Source organism: Engystomops pustulosus, chromosome 1 (genome assembly GCF_040894005.1).
Source record: "Engystomops pustulosus chromosome 1, aEngPut4.maternal, whole genome shotgun sequence".
In the NCBI taxonomy this organism is placed as follows: Eukaryota; Metazoa; Chordata; class Amphibia; order Anura; family Leptodactylidae; genus Engystomops; species Engystomops pustulosus.
Genome location: NC_092411.1, coordinates 140,011,709 through 140,034,351, shown reverse-complemented (window position 1 = coordinate 140,034,351; position 22,643 = coordinate 140,011,709). Strand labels below are relative to the sequence as shown.

At 39.8% G+C, this 22,643-nt stretch overlaps 1 protein-coding gene across 2 annotated transcripts in view; it reads left to right on the top strand.

Annotated features, from left to right (window-relative positions):
- Nucleotides 1-22,643, top strand: part of CORO2A (coronin 2A) — a 72,875-nt gene that overhangs the window by 28,767 nt on the left and 21,465 nt on the right. For both annotated transcript variants that reach the window (XM_072154707.1, XM_072154697.1), the window contains exons 2-4: nt 19,334-19,534; nt 20,426-20,542; nt 22,034-22,183. In XM_072154707.1, the coding sequence (XP_072010808.1) occupies nt 19,334-19,534; nt 20,426-20,542; nt 22,034-22,183 (468 nt within the window). The remainder of the gene's footprint in view (nt 1-19,333; nt 19,535-20,425; nt 20,543-22,033; nt 22,184-22,643) is intronic.

Below are 22,643 nucleotides of genomic sequence, written 5' to 3'. Positions count from 1 at the left end.
ACAGGGCTTAGCAGCACATGGAGAAAAAGCAACAGTAATGAGGTAATCTGAGGGCTATAGCAAAGAAACTGCTGTATATCGGTAACAAAGATAATAGGCAAAGTTGTTTTACATCCCAAGAGCCTCCAGCAGGGAGTGTCAGGTTTGAAGGTAGTGGACACATTTAAATACCTGGGGATGTATATATCGACTATTCCCTCTGCCCCTTTAGAGCTTAATGTGCTCCCCTTATTTGGAGCACTTTAAAGTTAAATTCAGAACATGGGGACCTGTGAACCAGGACTAAGACAGTGGTCTGACTATCCCAGTGCATCCACACAGTGGTATATGGTAAATATGGTATACTGATCACAAGGCGGTGTATTGCTGCCTTGGGATAGTCAGACCACTGTCTGAGTTCTAGTTCACAGCAGGCAGTCAGATCACGGATTAAGAAATGTCCTGATGAAGGAGGCAAGAGCCCTGCCTCTAGAAACGTATCAGGATATTACCTGGATCAAGAGAAGGACCTTAGTGTCCCTGCTCTTTTAGTGACAGGGTCAGTAGTGCACCTGACAGGGATTGTCCTTGTCAGGAGCTATTGGAGTGATATGGCACATCTCTGCAGTATAGGGAGTACTAGGCCTTCTGATCATGCGTCCTTGTGCTCCTTCCGAGAGGACCCCTGCTACCCGTTCATTCCGTGTAAACATCTGAGCTGGTAAGATGTAACCATTTATTTACTAACTGCAAGGTCTTTTTCTACAGCCAGTATTATTTTATTGTTGGTGGCATTCTATATTTGGCTATTTTTAGCGGTCTTATATTACTTCTCTATTAAAAGTTATTGCATCATTTGGTGTGGAAATAAATGTAAGCCTTTGAGTCCTAGATCAGTATCTGTTGGACTGAACATTGGGACATGTTCATATAAATTGTCTCTAGTAAAGAGCGTATTTGTTTAAGTATCGGAAAAGATAATTTTTAGTGAGGCCTCTTTCGCTGATACTAAGCTGGGAAGTCCTTATAACTTGTGAGGATTTTTCAATGTTGTAATGCCCTACCTTGGTTCATGCATTTCCTTTTTAGGTTGGGAACGCTGGAGATAGACTGGACTAGCATGACTCACTGTCAGACAGATACAATCTAGAGGTCTGGACATGTCTAAAGGTTTTGCACCTTCAGTTGGTTTTGAAAGCGCCTATTTCTGAGTTTGATGTACGGTACTATAGCATGACAGTGGTAATAGATATTTTCAACACTTATGAATCTTCAAAACTGCTTTTGAAGCAGTCTGTGGATTAAAGACAGCTAAGTACTTGTGACTTGTATTTTAGCCAATTACATGGGAATTTAGCCGTAAAAGAAAATGCATGACTTTTTAGGATAATTGTCTAGTTTAAAGGGATATACTGTTGGCAATAAAAATAGTATTCAGCCTTAAAAAGTTTTATCCTTGATTTTTGGAATATTTGTTATAACTTGGTCATTCCAAGTATTTAACACAGATATATCCATTGTATTGTTGACAGAATCTCATCTCATATGAATGTAACCGTTAGTCACATTGTTACATTTTTACTTCTGCATCTGAACTGGAGGTTGAGATACAAGGATATAACTATTGTGTTATGGCATATATTTCCCACAACACAAGATTGTGCAGTAAACTTGCATTATAGCTGAAATTCTATGAATTAAATATCACATTTAGTATCCAGAGCTTTTACATTGAATTAATTTTGCTCATAATTAGGCAGCACAGGGCAAGTGGGGTTAATTCCTGCAGACATCATAATACATGGCTAATAGATGATGGAGTCAGCAAGTTGAAAGTACATGATCTTTCGTCTGGCCTATTTTCCAATTCTCAAAGGAACTATAGTTCTCTGTAAAAGCTTTCTACAAGATGCACATGATATCTATGCAGTGAACATTTGACATTATATTAAAAAAAAAAAAAAAAAAGGATGGAATATAAGACAGTTGTGCTAAAATAGGGTTCCAGGGGATATATGGCTTATACTATGCATATTTCTATTTAATTATAAGGAAGTGTAAGGTAGATGATGCATTTGAATTACTGGGACAGGTTTCTCAATCTGTTTGATTTCATTCTGTTTCTTAGGCTACCTGCTTTTTATTTTGAGTGGTAAGGGCTGTGAACATGCATTTAGACAATTCACTTTGCAATGGGTATATTTGTAATCCTTAGAGCAGCAGATGTGATGCAATCATGACTGGTGAGAGAAATATTGGTATTCTCTATCCTGCCAGTAGTCTCTAAACACTCTGTTACCAAGGCTATAAATCACAGGTGCCATGGTTGGCAGCATGTGCTACAATAGTTCTAAATTTATTACAGTGAAACAAATTCCCATGTGTAAAAACCTTCAATAAAAGCATCCTGCAACACAGTACTCACTGTATAAACATATGAATTTTTTCTCTCTCCCTCAATATATGTGCTTGGACATGCTGATCAACCAAGGGCCCCATTAAAATAATCTTCACTTGACCCTCAACTATAAGGCCTCTTGCACGCGCATTACATATGCCGCAGTACAGGAGGAAGTGGGGAGTGAACACACCAGCCCCTACCGTCTGCATAGCAAGTCTGGATTCCTATGGAGACAGGAGTGGTGAAGGCTGTGGCACAGTACTGTGGGGAATACAGCCATTCAAATGGATTACTGTATTGCCCATTAAAGTGAATGTGGCTGCGTGCTTCTTGTTAAAACGATATGGGTAACACATGACCGTAATAAAGCATTTGTGTGCAAGGAGGCTTAGGCTGAGATTTGTGGACTGATTTCGGTTCCCCACACATTCGAGTGGCCTTACTGTTTGAGCCAGTTAACATATCTGTTAGGTGATGAGGGGTGGCCAACTGGATGACAGCGGGGGCGGGGGCAATTGGATTATATTGGAGGGCCACCTGGATGATATTAGGGAGCGACCTGGAATATATAGCTGAGCTAGCTGGTTGATATTGGGGAGCTGCCTGGATGATCAGGGGGGCTAACTAGCTTTCCTACCCTTGGCTACTCGAGTCATTTGGGGTGACTTATCACCACATTGTCTGTTTTCTTTTACTACTTGTCCCAGTCTCAACTGAGACAAATAAGTCTCACAAAGTAGGAAATTGAACCAGACAACACTATGACGGATCATTTTATTAATGACGGGAGGCTGACCCTGGACATTTTATTAATGACGGAAGGCTGATCCTGGAAATTTTATTATTGGCGAGAGGCTGACCCTGGACATTTTATTAATGACAGGAGGCTGACCCTGGACGTTTTTATTAATGACGGGAGGCTGATTCTGGACATTTTATTAATGAAGAGGGGTCCATTGTAGGCGTTTTATTAATGAGGGGAGGATTCTCCTGGAAATTTCAGTAAAACCAGGAAGACTCTTCAAAAACAGGCACAAAGCTTTAAACAGCGCTGAGTCATTTTATCCCGTTAGTAAAGTGCTGGTTTGGCTAGGTGAAAAGCTATAGACATGGGACATTAAACTCCATGTTGAGATTGCCATTCTGAACACCTTTACGTCGTCTACATATCAGTGCCTGACATTTTAAGGAGCCTAATGACTTGACGGGGTACTATTGCCAAAGCAGAAGGTATTATCCAATGGTAAAAGACACTTAACAGTTGTTTTTGTTTGTTCCACTTATTATACATTATTAGGTTCCTTTTACATTTCTTAGCCATATTAAATCTCCCCTTTTGTAAGTGCTGTGGCCTTAGTGAAACACATGAGAAATTCATACACTATGTCATTGTGGTGAAATGTATATAAAACCCCCAAGGGCATGGGTAGTGGAAGTATGTAAAGGTAGGGTAAACAATTAGATAAGATAAACTCTGGATGTGTCACACACACACACACACACTTATATATTTTTTTTTTATATATATATATTTATATATATTTTTATATATATATATATATATATTATATTATACATGTGTGTGTGCGCTCTATGTGGCTAAAATGGTGCTTGGTTTGTCATAATCATCTGTATAGGCAGGGACATGCTTGGATATTAGGGAGGGGGTCACACTTGAAACCATAATACAGCTGTGCTCCTGTAGTGGACTTATCTCATACAGTGATTTCACTACAAAATTATGTAGCCATCGCATTAATCGCCTTCTGCTGTCCACTGACGTAATGCCTCCTCTTCTCTGATTCCATCACCCCTGGAGCTTTGGTGCAGTACAAAGAAAGAAATATTCTAAAACAGAGCAGTTCTACAACAATGATACAATTAAAATACACAATGGGGCAGACTTATTAAAAGTGTCTCAAAGTAAGATCTAGACAGATTTAAACTGCACTGGATTTATCAAAGTGCTGGATGATAAATCTGTTTTAGTAGTTCTAGACTATCTAATCTACTTTGTGTTTCTTATTAGTTGCTTTTGTTTGCGCCACATAAATGTGGCAAAATTCTGGTGCTTGTAAAAAAATAAGCGTGTAAGAGGGGGTACAGAATATTAAGGTTGCGGTCACACGTTGCGTTTTGGTTGTGTTTTCATCGCATCTTGAAACTTATTACAACAGCTGAGGAGAAGTGATTTGCCTAATTCTATTACTGTTAACATCTGTGTTCACAAAAGTGTGTGTTTTGTTAACGCATGTGTTAACATCACGTTTTGTAAATGCAAATGTTAACCGTAATGTGATTAGGCAACACACATCTCACCAGTTGTTTTAATGCCTTTCAAAACACAACTTGTGACTGCACCCTTAATTTTTCCCCTAGGAACTACAAATTGTCCTGCAGATAATAAGTGCTCATTCAGCCCTAACCAGAAAATGACTTTCAGAAGAAGAAGATATTAAATATTACCACTATGAAGTGCAATTTGCCCACACACACAAAAAAAATAGAATTAAAGTCCTGGCTTTAATTAATAATGTAATAGTGAAAAATTAGAGGTGTTGGCCTTTTTACCTCATGTTTTTTGTAATGTGTGGGGGCAGGATATTAGGTAATTTACAACTATTAATAGTTCTGCTCCACTTTCTTAACCCCTTACAGACACATGTCGTAGTAGTACGTCATGCGTCAGCTGCGGGTAAATTGAGAGGGCTGAGCCCTCTCTATGGCCGGTAAGTGTTTTCTGCATATCGCCATAACAGCCTCGGGATTTCTGGCTGTCTGGTTTTAACCTATTAATTTTAACCTTCACATTGCATCACATGATGCGTAAAATCCCCATATATAGCGATAAGCATGGTGTAGTGAGCACACCACGTCTCCCTGCACTGGGTCCAACCCGTACAACCATGCAGAAAAAGATAGGTGGGGTCCAAATCTTGCCTGTATTTATGACACGGCAGCTCAGCTCCCGTTGGAAAGGGGAGGGGGGGGGGATTTATTAATTTGTTGGACTTTAGACCAATGCAGAATAGAATTAGACAGTTCTCTGACGCGCTAGATTAATGTGATGCTGGATCATTAATCTGGTGCTGTATACAACTTGTGAGTGGTACCTCCTGTTGTTGGTCTAGTTTGGTGTGCCACAATATTAAATTTTCGGGGACACTTGCTATTTCCTACTAGTACACCCCCCCTTTTTCGGAGTCGGAAAACATAGCATTTCTGGTCCAAATTACTCCAGTGTTTTGGGATAAATCTCCCCCATTGTAGACGCAGCCTTTGCAGCATACAATGTAGTGGCAGACAACTGCACAAAATATATTATAATATATATATCTCATAATTCTGTCCCGACATATGTAGTATAGACTATATTCTATTCTTCTGGCTTCACTTTACATGAGATTCCTGTGTATTCTGTGTACTGATGAATGCTAAATATATTCAACATATTGACAAAGTGTGTCACCCATTACAATGATAATGTTTAAGAAGGAAGTGTGTGCTGATTCATCAGTATAACATGTGCTGTCATCTCTCAGCCTGGGGCCCTTAACCTGCCTCTGAACTTTTCTTTGCCTGAAAATTGTCTCTAACCCACTATGTATGTACACTGGATCTTGGGTGTGCCAGGTTTTTAGTAATTATTTTAGATCAAGAGGGATCCATGTAGAACATGCATGACTAGCATTTTATTTATTTTGGCTATCAATTGCAAAAGAAAAAAAATATTGTGGTACACTTGTGATACATAGGGGGTCAAGTGAAGCTTCACATTTGCTCATTTTAAGGTACATATAACCTCTAGGTTTATGCATTTAGAAAGAAATCGCTGTTACCTTTAAAGGAAACCTACCATGAGGAATCTACCATCAGAAGTGTATCTGATGGTAGAGCCTCCTGCCTGCCTTTGCCTTTATCTATAATTAAATAATCCTGGAACCTTGCCTAACTTGTTAAAAACCTTATTTTAGTAATATGCAAATTAACTGCAGAGACTACTGAGAGGAGTAGCCTTAGCTCCCAGTGCCTGGGTGAGCTAGTACACGCCCCAGTAGCCTCTAGTTAATTTACATATTGCTAGTATAAGGTTTTTAACAAATTAGGTTCCAAAATGTATGGCTGCATGTAAACATATGCCCTTGTCATATGCATGTCTTTATTGAGGAAATCTGTGGCTGGAATGTAGAAAAATCTTCTTAATAATAGTAACAATTCATGTAATTAAACACAAGTACACCAGAAAAATATTGTTTACTTCTGGAGGTTTCAATAAAGCTAATTAGAACTTCCTGCTCCTTCCTTTTAAGCAATCATCAATAAGTAACATTGTATCCATCAACAATGAAAACTATTGTTACTTGAATAAAGATGTAAGTTAACGGAGTCCAGATTACACAAGACCTAATAATTTTATACAGCACCACTTATATATTTTTAAAGAGAATAGGTATCCAGTGATGCCCTCCCTAAAACTCTTTAATGATTGGAAAGGTTAAAATTCTTATTCTGAATATGTACGTTTTGTCATGAAATCCATTGGCAGGGAGACTGTGTCGCTTCCATGCACACCAAGGAAATAGATGGTGTGCAGACCAGTTTCATTGTCGGATAATGCCAATGAGTGGTAAGATAAATATTCAAGATAGCATCTTTTCAGTTATACAGCAGTTTGTGAGTGTGAAACGTATGGTTTTTCTAAGAACAATTAAAACCTGCTTGATGAAAAGAATCCAAAGGAATCCAAAGGAGTTTATGTTATAGAGGACCTGTGACCAAATTTTGACCCCCCTGACTAACAATACCTGCTGATAAAGGGTTACAAGTCCTCCCCATGTCGACTAAAATTAGCTGTCAGTGGGGCACAGTACCTTAATTACAGGCGTTTTTCTGATATGCAGATTAGCTTTTGTGACTCTTGTCTCTCTCAGGCTGGCATTGAACCACGCCCCATTATTCTGACCGACAGCTCTGTGTCTCTTCAAATCACTGCTCTGCCTCTGCTTATATTCAACCACAGACATATAAAGCTGTCTGAAAGTCAGAATATGTCTAGTTGCCCATGGCAACCAATCACAGCTCCCCTTTAAAATATTCATGAGCACTGGTAAAATGAAAGCTGCGCTGTGATTGGTTGCCTTTGCAACTAGAAACATTCTGACTTTCAAACTGCTTGATAAATCTTCCCCATTGTTTCAAGTTTTTTTACACGGTGCGTGTTACATTCGGGACATGTGACCAGTGACATCATCGCAGGTCCTTCAGCCGTCTAAGAATAGCAAACTGTACCGTGTATGTGATCACATGAAATCTCGGCAGCCTCCATGGAGGATGAGGAGGTGTTGAAGTCCATGGAGGCTGCTGTGACCTCATGTGGTCGGACGCATGCATGTGGTACAGTTTGCTACTGGTAAGAGTCTAAAGGACCTGAGGTGATGTCACTCTGGTCACATGACATGAACAATGACCAGAAGGAGGCATAAGGCATGGGGAGGATTAGATGGGAGGGGCCGTCTGAGCAGGACACGCCCCCTCTGATGCCAGGTAATATAAGATAAAAGGTGATTTATGTTGATGTAAGCGAAACTACTTTTTCCTAAAAAAAAAAAAAAAAAGGCTGTCACTGGCTGTATATGTGCAAATGTGGTAACAGGTTCCCTTTTAAATAGTTCAGTTTTAACAAACAGAAGTTCATAATCAGAAGGCAAATATCACAAATCTCCACAATCAACTACCCCAATTCCTGTTTAGTTCTTTACAACTAAAAATTCATAATTCTCTGCAGGTTCCTCTATTAAACATTATAGCTGCAGCTGACCTGCTTCTTATAAGGTCACAGCAGACACACCCTGCTGTAGCTACATTACTGCAGGTAAGTACAAAAAATAAACTCTTGAAAAACAACATTGTTTTACATTGTATCAGCACTTTCCCTGGTTCAGGTAGAGTTTAAATCAGAACTTTCATACACTATCTAAACTTTCATCTCCCCATCTGACATTTAATCAGAAACCTTTCAGGTTTATTAGGATTAACAAACTTATTTTTATTTGGAAGGCAACATCTGAGTTGATTAGAGGAACATATGCATTTTAAGGCACACCTGAAACACACTGCTTCTTTGTGTAACATCATTGTAAATCAACTAAGATATCAGGAAGAGAATTGTGCTATATGCAAAAGACTGGAAAATCCTTGGGTGCAATTTCCAGGTACCTGAAGGTGCCTTGTTCATCTGTACAAACGGGTGTACACAAGCACAAAGAAATTGTGATACGAGAGTGGGGCAACCAGCCCCTCTCCATATCCACATTACTAGTGGTACTATTCTTGCTACTGGCCATAACTTGCACATGTCACTGTATTTTAACCACTTGCCACTAACTGACTTTTTACCTTCAAAAATCCCTAACTTTATTTTCCCAATATAGAGAGCTATAGGAAGGCTTGTTTACTGTGTAACAAATTGTTTTTCCTAGTGGCAGTATATTTTTCTATTCCATGCTGTGTGCTGGGAAGCTGGCAAAAAATCAAAATCTGATGAAATTTAGGAAAAACCGCAATTGCACTATTTTCGTGTGTGCTCCAAATGACACCTTCCCTTAAATTTTGTTATCATACCGACCCAAAGATTAATGTAGGTTTTATTAAGCTTTAAAAGATTTTAATAGAAAGTAATTTTTTTTGCCATATTCTTAAGGTGTAATGTTTTGCAGGACAAGATGACCATTTCATTTTGGGAAATGTTTGACTTTTTTTTAATCAAAATTTGTGTGTGTTGTGAAATGGCAAAAAAATGCTGATTGAGGATTGAGTCATTTGGACACAATTTTCTGTTCTTTTACCACCAGGAATAACCATTTCTATAACTTGAAAGAGCAGACTTTATGGGATGCAGTGATAACTAATGCCTTTTTTTTTTTTAATACTGTATTTCTATGGTAATTTAAGGGGGGTATCACTTTTTTAAAATACTGTAGCATTGCAGTATATTGTAAAATCACTGGATCTGTAAAATGGCCTGCCAGTGAGCCTGAGGAGCTCTGTGGGGCATCACCAGGCTCTCTGGGCTCCATTGGCTCACACTAATGCACACTCCAGCCACTCTTCCTGTCAGAGAGCCAATGACCTTGCCTTGTTCTTTGCAATTCCTGATTCCGTGCAGTCCACTCTTAATTTATCAGCCAGGCAGATGTGGTATTTTACCGAACAAGGAAGGCGGCAATTTCGTAATAGGAGAGAACTGAAAGCCATTAGAAGTATCCAGATAGACCATTAGAGGGTTTATCAGGAGTCTAGTAGAACTGGGGAACCTGCAAAGGCTGCTTATTCTCACCGTAGGCACACAGGTGAAAAGGAGAGCCCTAGCAGTAGAACACCCTTTTCCTCGGCATCAGAAGGGAGTCCTGATTATGCAATTGACATATCTGAAGTGCGGTAGGTTATATTGATTAAAAGCCGATTTTCAAGGGTATAATGAATGGACAACAATATAAGAAGCTTTCCTGGATTAGTCAGGACGTGATCTATAAGCAGGTATCATTAGTTCGGATGGCTAATTTAACAGGACAGATTGGGGCACATTTACTAAGCTGGTCCTGCGGAGTTCACAAAAGAGCATTGCCTGACGATCCTGCACTCTGCCCTGATTCACAAAGATCATGCGCCCGATCTCCTGCATATGCTGGCCTGGCTCCCTACTCAGATCTGCTGGAGTTCACCTTCTTCTTCCTGGTGTATGTACGTGCATTGTTTTGCAACACAATTGGAATCTTAAATCCCGCGATCGGTCCGAATCAGTCGGATCGTCTGACGGTACGCCCCCGATTTCTGTGGCATGGAAGCCAGCACAGCTGCACCACAAAAGGGCCACGTGTGCCAAAATCCCAGAGCAAACCCCTGTTAAATACCTGTCAAAGCTGCGAAAATCCCAAAAACCATGAACAGTAGCCATTTTTATGGTCAGGAATGTCTGGCTGATTTATGGTCAGGAATTATAGGGTTCTCCTTATGGAGACTTTGCTGGGCCGCACTGTGGCTCAGTGGTTGGCACTATAGCCTTGCAGCACTGGGGTCCTGGGTTCAAGTCCCATCCAGGTCAACGTCAGCAAAGAGTTTGCATGTTCTCTCCATGTTTGCATGGGCTTCCTCCGCGTCCTTCAGTTTCCCTTCATAAAACATACTGATAAGTTCATTCGATTGTGAGCCCCATGGGGACAGGGACTGATTTGACAAGCTCTGTGCAGCGCTGCGTAATCTGTGAGTGCTAATAAATAAAGGAATTATTAATGAAGGCCGCCTTATAGCAATGGCATTAATAGCCATTGATGCTCGACTGTACTGAAGAGATGCAACGATGTAAAAACAGTTCTGTCTACAGTTGGGAATCTGTTCTTTCTGGAATAGATATACTAGTTTGGCTTTAATTCCACATCATACTACACCAAAAGGCAGTAGGGTGAGTGAAAATCGGACACACCCACTTCACCCCCACATGCAAAAAGCATGCACCAAAAAAGGAATACAATGTACTCAATATACTGAAATAACCTTTATTATACACATATAAAAATTTAAAACTTATGTCCCCTATAGACATGCATGGGAACGAGTGGTAGACAATACAGGAACAACAAACAGACTAAAGCAAAGCTCTCTACCTTAATCAAAGATGCTGATAAATCCCTATGTACATGCAGACATTAACCCCTTACCGACATGTGACGTAATAGTACGTCACATGTCGGGTCCTGGTACATGGAGAGGGCTCGCGGGCCGAGCCCTCTCCATATCCGGTAAGTCTTTGCTGCATATTGCAGCAAAGGCTTACCGGTAACACCCGCGATCGGTGCCGGCACCGATCGCAGGTGTTTTACCACTGATCGCCGCCGGCAAAGGTGCTGGCGGCTTCAAAAAGACGGCGGTGCGCGGGCGCCGCCATCTTTCCGTGGATCGTCACTCCCCGTGACGTCATCGGGGAGCGGCGATCCATCGCCATGGTAGCTTCGGGTCTCACGAAGACCCGAAGCTACTTCGGGTTAACCCATTCATTACAATGTGCTGTCAGCACATTGTAATGTATGAGTAGTAAAATACCCATATACTGCCATACTGTAGTATGGCAGTATATGATAGGATCGTACAGACACCCTAGGGTTAAAGTACCCTAGGGAGTCTGAAAAATAGTAAAAATTAAAAAAAGTTAAAATAAAAAAATTATAATAAAAAAACCCTAAAAATTAAAATCACCCCCCTTTCCCTAGAATTGATATAAATATAAATAAACAGTAAAAATCATAAACACACTAGGTATCGCCGCGTATGAAAATGCCCGATCTATCAAAATATGATAACGGTTTTTCACTGCGTTTAACCCTGTAACGGAAAATCGCGCCCAAAGTCGAAAATGGCACTTTTTTGCCATTTAAAAAAAATTAAAAATTCTATAAAAAGCGATCAAAAGGTCGTACGGTCCTAAAAATGATAACATTGTAAACGTCATCAAAATTCGCAAAAAAAGACACCACCCTCAGCTCCGTACACCAAAGTATAAAAAGTTATTAGCGCCAGAAGATGGCAAAATCCCCCCAAAAAATTTTGTACAGGAGGTTTTAATTTTTTTAAATGTATGAAAACATTATAAAACCTATATAAATTTGGTATCCCCGTAATCGTACCGACCCAAAGAATAAATTAGACATGTCATTTGGGGTGCACAGTGAAATCCGTAAAATCCAAGCCCACAAGAATACAGCACAAATGCGTTTTTTTGCCAATTTCACTGCATTTGGAATTTTTTTCCGCTTCCCAGTACACGGCATGGAATATTAAATACCACCATTTTGAAGTGTAATTTGTTACGCAGAAAATAAGCCATCACACAGCTCTGTACATGGAAAAATAAAAAAGTTACAGATTTTTGAATGTGGGGAGTGAAAATTGAAAACGCAAAATTGAAAAAGGGCCGCGGCGGGAAGGGGTTAAATCAATACCAGTACATCCACATAAGACAATACAGTATATAGGGCCTGGGTAGTGGTAAAGTAAACAATGCCCAGGAAAAGCAAGGGAGGGTAGTAGGTACAAACCACAGGTAGGAGCAGAGACCCCGACACGTGTTTCACCAATTCGGCTTCTTCTGGGGGACTCCCCCAGAATTCCTGTATTGTCTACCACTCGTTCCCATGCTTGTCTATAGGGGACATAAGTTTTACATTTTTATATGTGTATAATAAAGGTTATTGCAGTATGCTCAGTACATTGTATTCCTTTTTTGGTGCATTTAACTCCACATCATGTTAATAGGCTTCTTCAAAGTCATACTTGATTTTAAGGGGGCTGCCTTTCAGGTAGGAAAAAGATGCATTGTTTTCCTTTTTCCCATCCTGGAAAATGTATTTGTATATTTCCCAGAATTTCCTAGTGGAGCATCACTGGCTATAAATGACCTCACATCTACAAGGTGGCCTTAATTGGCAATTTTCTCCATTAGGAGAACTCTTACTTCCTGACCCTAGTCAATAGCCTCTTATTCAGCCAAACATGGTCCCTGCACTGTACTGAACAGATGCAACCAGGTGGAAACAGGGCTGTTTACAGTTGGGAATGTGTTCCTTCTGGAATAGATATACTGGTTTGGCTTTAATCCCACTTCATGTCATTAGGCTTCTTGAAAAGTATGCTTTATGTTAAGGGGGCTGCTCTACAAGCAAAAAGAGGCAATGTTTCACATCCTGGAAAATGCATTTGCATATTTGGCTGATGAAGGAAGACATGGAAGCGGAGCAGAACTGTAAAATAAATGTATATTGGTTAATTACTTAATATCCTGCTCCCCACAGTGCTAGAACTGTCAGAAATGACAGTCAGATTTACTAATAATTTTAGCTTCGATTGTTCCAACAAGTCTTCTGCTAAACTCCACATTTTTTTTTTTTTTAAGACAACGTAAAGCATCTCAAAACACATATGCAGTTCACAAAATTTAGGCCATTTTTTTCCTCAAATTGTTCATATTTGAGCATATTTTTGGTAGTAAATATGCCTCTGTCACTTTGTTGACATTTGCAAGTTATGAAACGCAAGAACTCTATGGATAAACTGAATGTGATTATTTGCTGTATGAATGCCCTAGATTCTTATTAGTATCGTAATAACCAGTTATCTGGTGAAACACAAAATCAAATGCTTCTATGGTAAAAATAATGGGGCAGATTTAAGAAAAATGTTGTAATGTAAGACAGTGCAGAGTTAAACAGTCTTATGCTGCACAAGATTCATACAGGAGTGTGATACTGGATGATAAATCTGTCTAATGTAAGACACCTCTTATTATGTGACTTATTTTACACCAGAAAACTAGGACATCATTTTTCTGTGTTAGTATTATTTTTGGTACATCGACTTTTTGGCACAAAGCCACATCCTTTATGTTGTACTAGTCGTAGACGTGCCTGAAAACTGTCTAAGACCCTTCATAAATGTGACACAGACAGTTTGCAAATTATGACAGAATTCTGTTGTAAACCGATTAATAAATCTCCCCCAATGTTCATTTAAAATGGCCATTTGTTCTTACAAATATCAGAATGACAATATCTTTGGAGGAAACCTGCTTCTAATGTAACTAACCTTTTAATATTTTATGAACACTTATAAACTAGTCCTTGACATTGTGCCCTTATCTTTACTGAACTGCAGTTCTGAAGCCCTTTGTCCCAGCTGTGCTTGTAGAAACAGTGAAGATATCTCAGGAATGATGCAGTGATTTTGCTGGGACCTGTTTATCAGAGACAAGTCTGCCTGTGTTTAGATGACTGTTCCCCCTGAAGGATTGATCCACTGCCCATTTTGAAATAAAGCCATCTGTCTAAAAAGTTTCTCTTCTATATATCCCACAAATGCACTATTACTCAAGGGCGTTCTGTTAGTTGATCCCTCTAAACAGAAACTTTCCTGAGGCTTGGAATGTGAAAGAAGTTTGACACATTCACTATTTTGTCCTCGAATAATTTACAATGGTTTTAGTTTTTGAAGCTTTATTTAAAATAAATGATTTAACTAGAGGAAGTCTGTAATTTGAGGTATTTGTCAGTCATTATAAACTCATAATTGTATATGATACAGTATGTACATCTGTTTAGAACATCCTGTTTGGTTCTCCTGTGTCTAGAGGAGATTTTTATTTAATATATGTGAAGATTTGTTACTTTAAGATCAGCTAGGCGGTGGAATAGATCACTCATGGAAGTTGTCATTCATTTTTCAAGGGATTTTTCTGGATAAAATATTGATAACATACCAATATTATAAGTCTTCAATATCAGATGGAAGAGTCAAATAATAAGCTTTCAAGCAGAAAAGCTGAGGGGTGTTGGGTATTTGATACCAGTTATCTGGTATTGATTATCTATCCTTAGTTTAGGTCATTAATATTTTTAGCCTGGAGAAACCTATTTAAGATATTTAAAAAGATTGTAGAAAAAGTTTTTAATTGTATTTTTGTACATGATCGTGGGAACAGGTTGCTGTCAACAGTGTTCAGTAATAACCATAAGAACCTGGGAAATAAGCCAATACGTTTTCCAGGATGAAATAAGGAAAACTTTGCCTCTTTTGGCTACCTTGTAACATCAATGGTGACTTTCAAAAAGCCTAATAACATGAAGCAGGATTAAAACCAAACCAGCATATATATTCCAAAAGGAATAGGCTATTGAGAGGCTATTGACTAGGGTCAGGAAGTAAGAGCTCTCCTTATGGAGACTTTACCAATTAAGGCCGCTGTACAGGTGTGTGGAGATTTGCAGCCATGTGTTTTCCAATATGTTTTTCAGGAAAGGAAAATGTTGCCCTTTGAATTCAAGTATGATTTTCAAGAAGCCTAATGACATGAAGACAAATCCGTATAGCTATTCCAAAAGGAACAGATTCCCAACTTTAGACAGAACTGTTTCAATGTCTTTGCATCTTGTAAGTAGAGTGTAGGGAACTGGTTTAACTGAGTGAGAGACTTTTGGCTCGGATGCCTGGTTACAAGAACATAAACTAAAGGTGAATACAAATAAACATTGTAGCACTTGGCTATGAGATGAGAGTGCAATTTCACCATTGAGTGTAAAGCCAACTAATGCTATTCACTGCACCTGTACTGTGAGAAGCCTTTTGTCACACATTGAAAGACAATGTGTAACAGAACCTATAGAATATATAGCGATGGGAGGAATAAACAGTAATTGAAGAAGTGAGGGGATCATATATGTAGAGCTAAAAGTGGCTGATAAAAACAGTGCTAAAGTCAATGACCGAAGGTCACGCGGTAACAGGTCTGTTTACTTTACAAGCTCACCGCTCCTAGGTATTTTCGCTCTGCTGCGATAACAAGCCCTACTACGGATATGATGGGATGGAGGTCTGTGTCACATCGAGATAGTTGTCTGTCTATACAGTTGTCCAGTATTGCATCTGTATATACAACATATCCAAACTTGAATTTAACCTACCCAAAAGCTTAAACAACTGCTTGCAGTCATATCCTCCCTCCAACCCCCTACCCATCGACGTCATGACCACCTTTACTGTATGTGCTAGCCCTCTAGTCAGGTGAGAATACTGACTCCCCAGGTAAAATACACTCACTGGCCACTTTATTAGGTACACCTGTCCAACTGCTCGTTAACACTTAATTTCTAATCAGCCAATCACATGGCGGCAACTCAGTGTATTTAGGCAAGTAGACATGGTCAAGACAATCTCCTGCAGTTCAAACCGAGCATCAGTATGGGGAAGAAAGGTGATTTGAGTGCCTTTGAACGTGGCATGGTTGTTGGTGCCAGAAGGGCTGGTCTGAGTATTTCAGAAACTGCTGATCTACTGGGATTTTCACGCACAACCATCTCTAGGGTTTACAGCGAATGGTCCGAAAAAGAAAAAACATCCAGTGAGCGGAAGTTCTGTGGGCGGAAATGCCTTGTTGATGCCAGAGGTCAGAGGAGAATGGGCAGACTGGTTCGAGCTGATAGAAAGGCAACAGTGACTCAAATCGCCACCCGTTACAACCAAGGTAGGCAGAAGAGCATCTCTGAACACACAGTACGTCGAACTTTGAGGCAGATGGGCTACAGCAGCAGAAGACCACACCCGGTGCCACTCCTTTCAGCTAAGAACAGGAAACTAAGGCTACAATTTGCACAAGCTCATCGAAATTGGACAGTAGATGATTGGAAAAACTTTGCCTAGTCTGATGAGTCTCGATTTCTGCTGCGACATTCGGATGGTAGGGTCAGAATTTGGCGTCAACAACATGAAAGCATGGATCCATCCTGCTTTGTATCAACGGTTCAGGCTGGTGGTGGTGGTGTCATGGTGTGGGGAATATTTTCTTGGCACTCTTTGGGCCCCTTGGTACCAATTGAGCATCGTTGCAACTTCACAGCCTACCTGAGTATTGTTGCTGACCATGTCCATCCCTTTATGACCACAATGTACCCAACATCTGATGGCTACTTTCAGCAGGATAATGAGCCATGTCATAAAGCTGGAATCATCTCAGACTGGTTTCTTGAACATGACAATGAGTTCACTGTACTCAAATGGCCTCCACTGTCACCAGATCTCAATCCAATAGAGCATCTTTGGGATGTGGTGGAACGGGAGATTCGCATCATGGATGTGCAGCCGACAAATCTGCGGCAACTGTGTGATGCCATCATGTCAATATGGACCAAAATCTCTGAGGAATGCTCCCAGCACCTTGTTGAATCTATACCACGAAGAATTGAGGCAGTTCTGAATGCAAAAGGGGGTCCAATCCGTTACTAGCATGGTGTACCTAATAAAGTGGCATGTGAGTGTATAACGCAGTGGTACTATGGGACTGTATGAAGGAAAAGAATGGTCTTTTATTGTACGGCATGTTGATGTACAGTATACTGGTTTGATGGAGGACAAAAATCCCCACCATCAAGTGTCCAGCACTAGTCTCGGGCTACTATAAGACTTGTGAATGGGTATCGGCCAATCAAGGCTTCTGCAATTTCTGGCTGTACCCAAAATGTTGTGAAACTAATCATTAATATTTAATTATATAAAAACAATAATGTATAGTGACAAAGGGAAAATTCTCCATTTGAAACTTGACATTGATAAGAGACATTAAGGGCCAAACCCCCTTTATTGTGTATTTAGAATATGTATATCATACGCAGATATATATGTAATGCATTTAATGAAAACCTCTAAGAAACAGAATGGACGTTTCTAGCTTGGAGGTCATGTTTATGTAAAATGATAGAGGAATGTAGAATGATGGCATTATTACACTGCCCTGCCCACAAGAGACAGGATCACTGCCTGGTATGTGGAATTTTACAGCTGAGCTTCTGCATAATTAGAATATTCTAGAATGAATAGGGGTGCGACAATAGATGAACTCAAGAAAATGATGAATTTAAGAACATGTGATGGGTAAAGTGTATTTTCAATGAAAGCGTGTAAAAAAAGTACAGCATACAGTACATTGTTTGATTTATATCATTATAGAGTAAGGGCTAAAAAAACTTCTCATAAATTTCCAGATACTATAGTAAAGTTTGAAGTACAAGGCACCAGTTTAGGAATAAAACATCACATTTATGAAGACAGCTGAAATAATGGTAGATTATTTTTTTTAATCTGATGTGATAAAAAAGTACCTTGAATTCAAACTCTATTTTAGAGTCATAAGGTGTTAAAACATTGCTGAGAAGTGTATGGGCACATATGTTGGGAGATTGCTGTGTACATGCTGAATGTATCCAAAAAACAAGTTGTGAACCCAGCCTGCTGCTTGTAATGCTGCTGTGGGGAGATCAAATACTTGTCTATAGATAACAGCAGTGACTCACTGTGATTATCTTATTTTTTGGGAAAGTTTCTAACAAAATGACCTAAAAGTGACCACACCTGTAACCCCTTCATGACCGGACCAATTTCTGCTTCTACAGCCAAGCAGTTATTTTCATTGTACATTTCCACAAGCCATAGGACGTTTTTTTCCTTATTATTATAAAGGCCTTATGCTAGTTGGCCAACCTGACCTAGAAGAACAACATTTTAAGAACTGTTAAGTACTTTATTTCTCATTGAAGCCACAGGGAAGATTTTCTTCCTAAATACAGAAGAAAAACTTTGCCCTGTCAGCTACTCCCATTAGAGGCATCCATTATATACACAGAGAAAACAAAGGCTGATATTCATAAGACCTGAATTACAGTCACATGCTGCTGTTCTATAGTAACCTAGGGCTGAAAGTAACCCAAAGTGGCCATAAAACTTAACTATTTTATACCTACAAACCAAGGTAGAGGCAAACTCCACTTTTTCAATGATAGAGAACTGATATCTCATAAGTTATTTCTCCTGCTTCAAAATTCCTGGATAAGTATTGTACATTATATTTATTTTAATTTACAAAAAGTTGTTTGTTGTTTTGTAAATTCACCACACTTTCCATTGCTACTCCCAAGCTTTGCACTTCATTGAGCTGAAAGCAGTGACCTTGTGTTGTCCATTAAATTTATAGAACAAATAAATTGATTGTCTACATATTCCTTTGCTGCTAAGTCAATGGTCAGATTAATTAATCTGTTGACAACAGAATTCTGTTGTAAATTACGCTAAAAAACAAAAGGTCCTTGACTTATGAAAAGTGAGAGTGTGGCTTCATGCAAAAAGTCTGTTTGCCAAAAATAATGCCAACCCGACAGAATTTTGTCCTAGTTTTTTGGTGTAAAAAAAAAAAAAAGAAAGGGGTTAGATCCCCAACAATATTTATAAGATTTTTATCATTATTCTGGTTAACCAAGCCAATGATCGCCTCAGAAACTCAGACACATCTTATATTCCATAATATAATTTTTGCATGTATACAAATTTGACAAGTTTTACTAGTTACAATTTTCATTTTCCCTACAGATGTCATGGCAGCCTCAGTATCGAAGCTCTAAGTACCGCCATGTCTTTGGCAAGCCTGCAAACAAAGAGAATTGCTACGACAATGTACCTATTACAAGAAGCGTACATGACAACCATTTCTGTGCCGTAAACCCGAGCTTTATTGCTGTAGTGACAGAATGTGCCGGTGGAGGAGCCTTCATTGTTATACCCATACAACAGGTATGAAGTACCCTTAGAGTTTTAGGGTACATTCACACAGCATTTTTAAACATCGAAGCATGTTCTCTTTCTAGCTGTCAGACATGGATTTCAACTGGCAAGCCAAATTATTTCAGTGGAATCCTCACAGATTATTATGCATATGATTGCCATTGACCTCATAATTTTTTTTCTATACAAAATACATATACAGGATAATTTCCAATCATCACATACCATAGACAAGAAATACAAACATACTAAATTAAGAGGTAAAGCCCTAAAAGATGGCATCTCACAGTCTAAGGCAGTGGTGGCGAACCTATGGCACGGCTGCCAGAGGTGGCACTCGGAGCCCTTTCTGTGAGCACCCAGGCCTTAACCCCAACATAGAGTTTGCCAGACAGGACTCAGGATGTGCAATGCTCAGTGCCAATTTAAAGCAACATCCTAGTTTGCCATGGACACAGGAGGAACAAGAAAGTGTGGACAGACATTATTGTTGGAGCGTCTGCTCTGGGAACCCTGATTGTTCCTCTTCTCCAACATCTTTCTATTATATTGGTGAACTCAGGACACCAATACGATTTAAACCTGTGATACAGCAGGGATCAACCAGTTACTGCTTACATTGTCATGTTGGCACTTTGCAACATATCAGTGGCTTTTGGTTGTACATTGGGCGCTCTATCTCCAAAAGGTTCGCCATCACTGGTTAAGGTATTCAGCCATTAAAAATAATAAAAGGGCTTATAAATAAAACCAGACCGCTCTCCCTATCTGTGTACAGTTTTCAGTTGAACCTGAAATAATAAATTGCGTTAGGAATTTCTTATCTTATTGAGATACTTGGATTTCATTTTAAAAATACATCTTATACTTTCTGTTAAAGTTTTGTGTTTTTCTTTAAAGTCTGGAAAGCTTGACCCTCATTATCCTAAAATTTGTGGTCACAGAGGAAATGTGTTGGACATCAAGTGGAATCCCTTTGATGACTATGTCATTGCTTCCTGTTCTGAAGATGCTTCTGTAAGTTGAGCAGATCTGCTTTACTAGCTATAGCAATTTTATTAAGTAATAAGATTCTTTTGTTTACAAGTTTCAGTCATACAAGTATCACACATATATTATTATACATTCTAAATATAGTTTACTAAACTTTAGGTTACCATGAAAACAGCTGATGACTCTTTTAAATGAATTGACTTATTTCATATTTAACAAGAAAATTCAGAAACAGAATACATTTATTTTAAACCGGTGTCCAGAGGTTACGAAATCATCCAATTTACTAAACATGTGATATACTAATGTCCGTTCCCATCATTCAGTTGCACCTACTGTCATCCTAGCTCTCAAAAGCCATAATCTTTTTGTGATCTTCTCGGAAAAGGAAAAGAACCGTGGCCAAGCGGCACAATTTGCTTTTATGGGTTATGTAATGACTTCTGTCTGGATCAGCTTCTAGAACCTTGGATGAGTTTTAACTTCTCAATAGGAGGTCATAGGACTATGGTTCCGGTGCCATCAGACCCAGTTTCTTTTGAGACCGGACACAACCCATTTTTTTATGCTTCCAGGGAGTTCTGCGTATATCCTCATCCAAGTACAGGTACATCGGTAAATTCCAACGTGTTTCAGATACTAACCGCGTCCTTGACCTGTACAGCATGCGTCAGGAAGGGGTTAAAGGGAACCTGTTACCAGGAGACCCATTTTTGGCACCCCCAGTCCCCCCCATAGAGCATTGTATATACATTGCCAAACAGTTTTTGTATAGAAGAAAAACAATATCCAGCTAACCCTTGTGAAACCGCTCCTCTGTGTGTCATTTTTGAATTGATAAGAACGCCCCTCTTCTGGCATATTGACGCCCCTTGTGCCTCCAGCGGACGTCATCAATCAATGATCCGCCCACTGTCAGCAACTCTGGGAGCTACATAAAGTATGTAGCCACTCTTTTACACTACCCTATGCCTAGCAAGCAGCGGCGTAGGGTACTGCATGCGCATATGAATGCGGAGACCATTCAGCCGGGTCTGCTTCATCTGCGCGTATCCGGCCAAACATTCAGCAAGATGCTGAGGGCGCAGACGCGAGAATTCCTGATGCCTGATCGGCGTAATCAATCGATGATCCGCCCACTATCAGCAACTCTCGCTGACCGCATCTGGCATTCTCACACCTGTGTGGTCAGCATCTTGTGGAACGTGTGGCCAGACATGCGCAGATGAAGCAAACCCAGCTGCAGGTCTCCGCATTCATCTGTGCATGCACTGCTCTATGCCGCTGCTTCCTAGGCGTAAAGTAGCGTAAAGGAGTCGTTACATACTTTGTGTAGCTCCAGGAGTTGCTGACAGCCAGTGGATCATCGATTGATGACATCATCGATTTGATAACTTAAAAGCATAAAAGGCAGTGGGCGAGTTAGGCAGTGGGCGAGTTATTTGTGCTTTTTCATAATAATGCAGTCGTCTAGAGACATAGAATAATACTCTTTATTTTTTTTCCCATAAACAGGTGAAAATTTGGGATATCCCAAAACCGTATGTAACCAAGAGTATAACTAATGCACGTAAAGAACTTGTTGGTCATTCCAGAAGAGTTGGTCTTATAGAGTGGCACCCTACAGCAAGTAATATCATATTCAGCACTGCCTATGACTACAAGGTACTTAGTCATATGACACATCAAACTGTACCATAAATGTATTTATCTGCATACTGGACCAGCATCACATTTCACATGGGTGTTCTAATGGTGTAGCTCTACTAACCTCTGTGACAGGGTTATTGCATTGTACAGATTATGTCTATTTCCCCACTTAAAGGAAACCTACCACTTGTAGTGGCAGGTTTCTGATGGAAATACCGGGCACCAGCAATACCGGGTATCGCGGTTTAAAACACTTTTTAAACTTTATAGCCGGCGCAGGCAGGTACGCGCTCAGCGCTTACCGTGCGCGCGGCTACATAGGAAGTGAATGAGAGCCGCGCGCATGGTAAGCGCCGAGCGCGTACCTCCCTGCGCCGGCTATAAAGTTTAAAAAGTGTTTTAAACCGCGATACCGCGGTTTAAAACACTAATGAAAATAAGCTCCGGCACCAGCTCGCCCTGAGCTGGTGCCCGG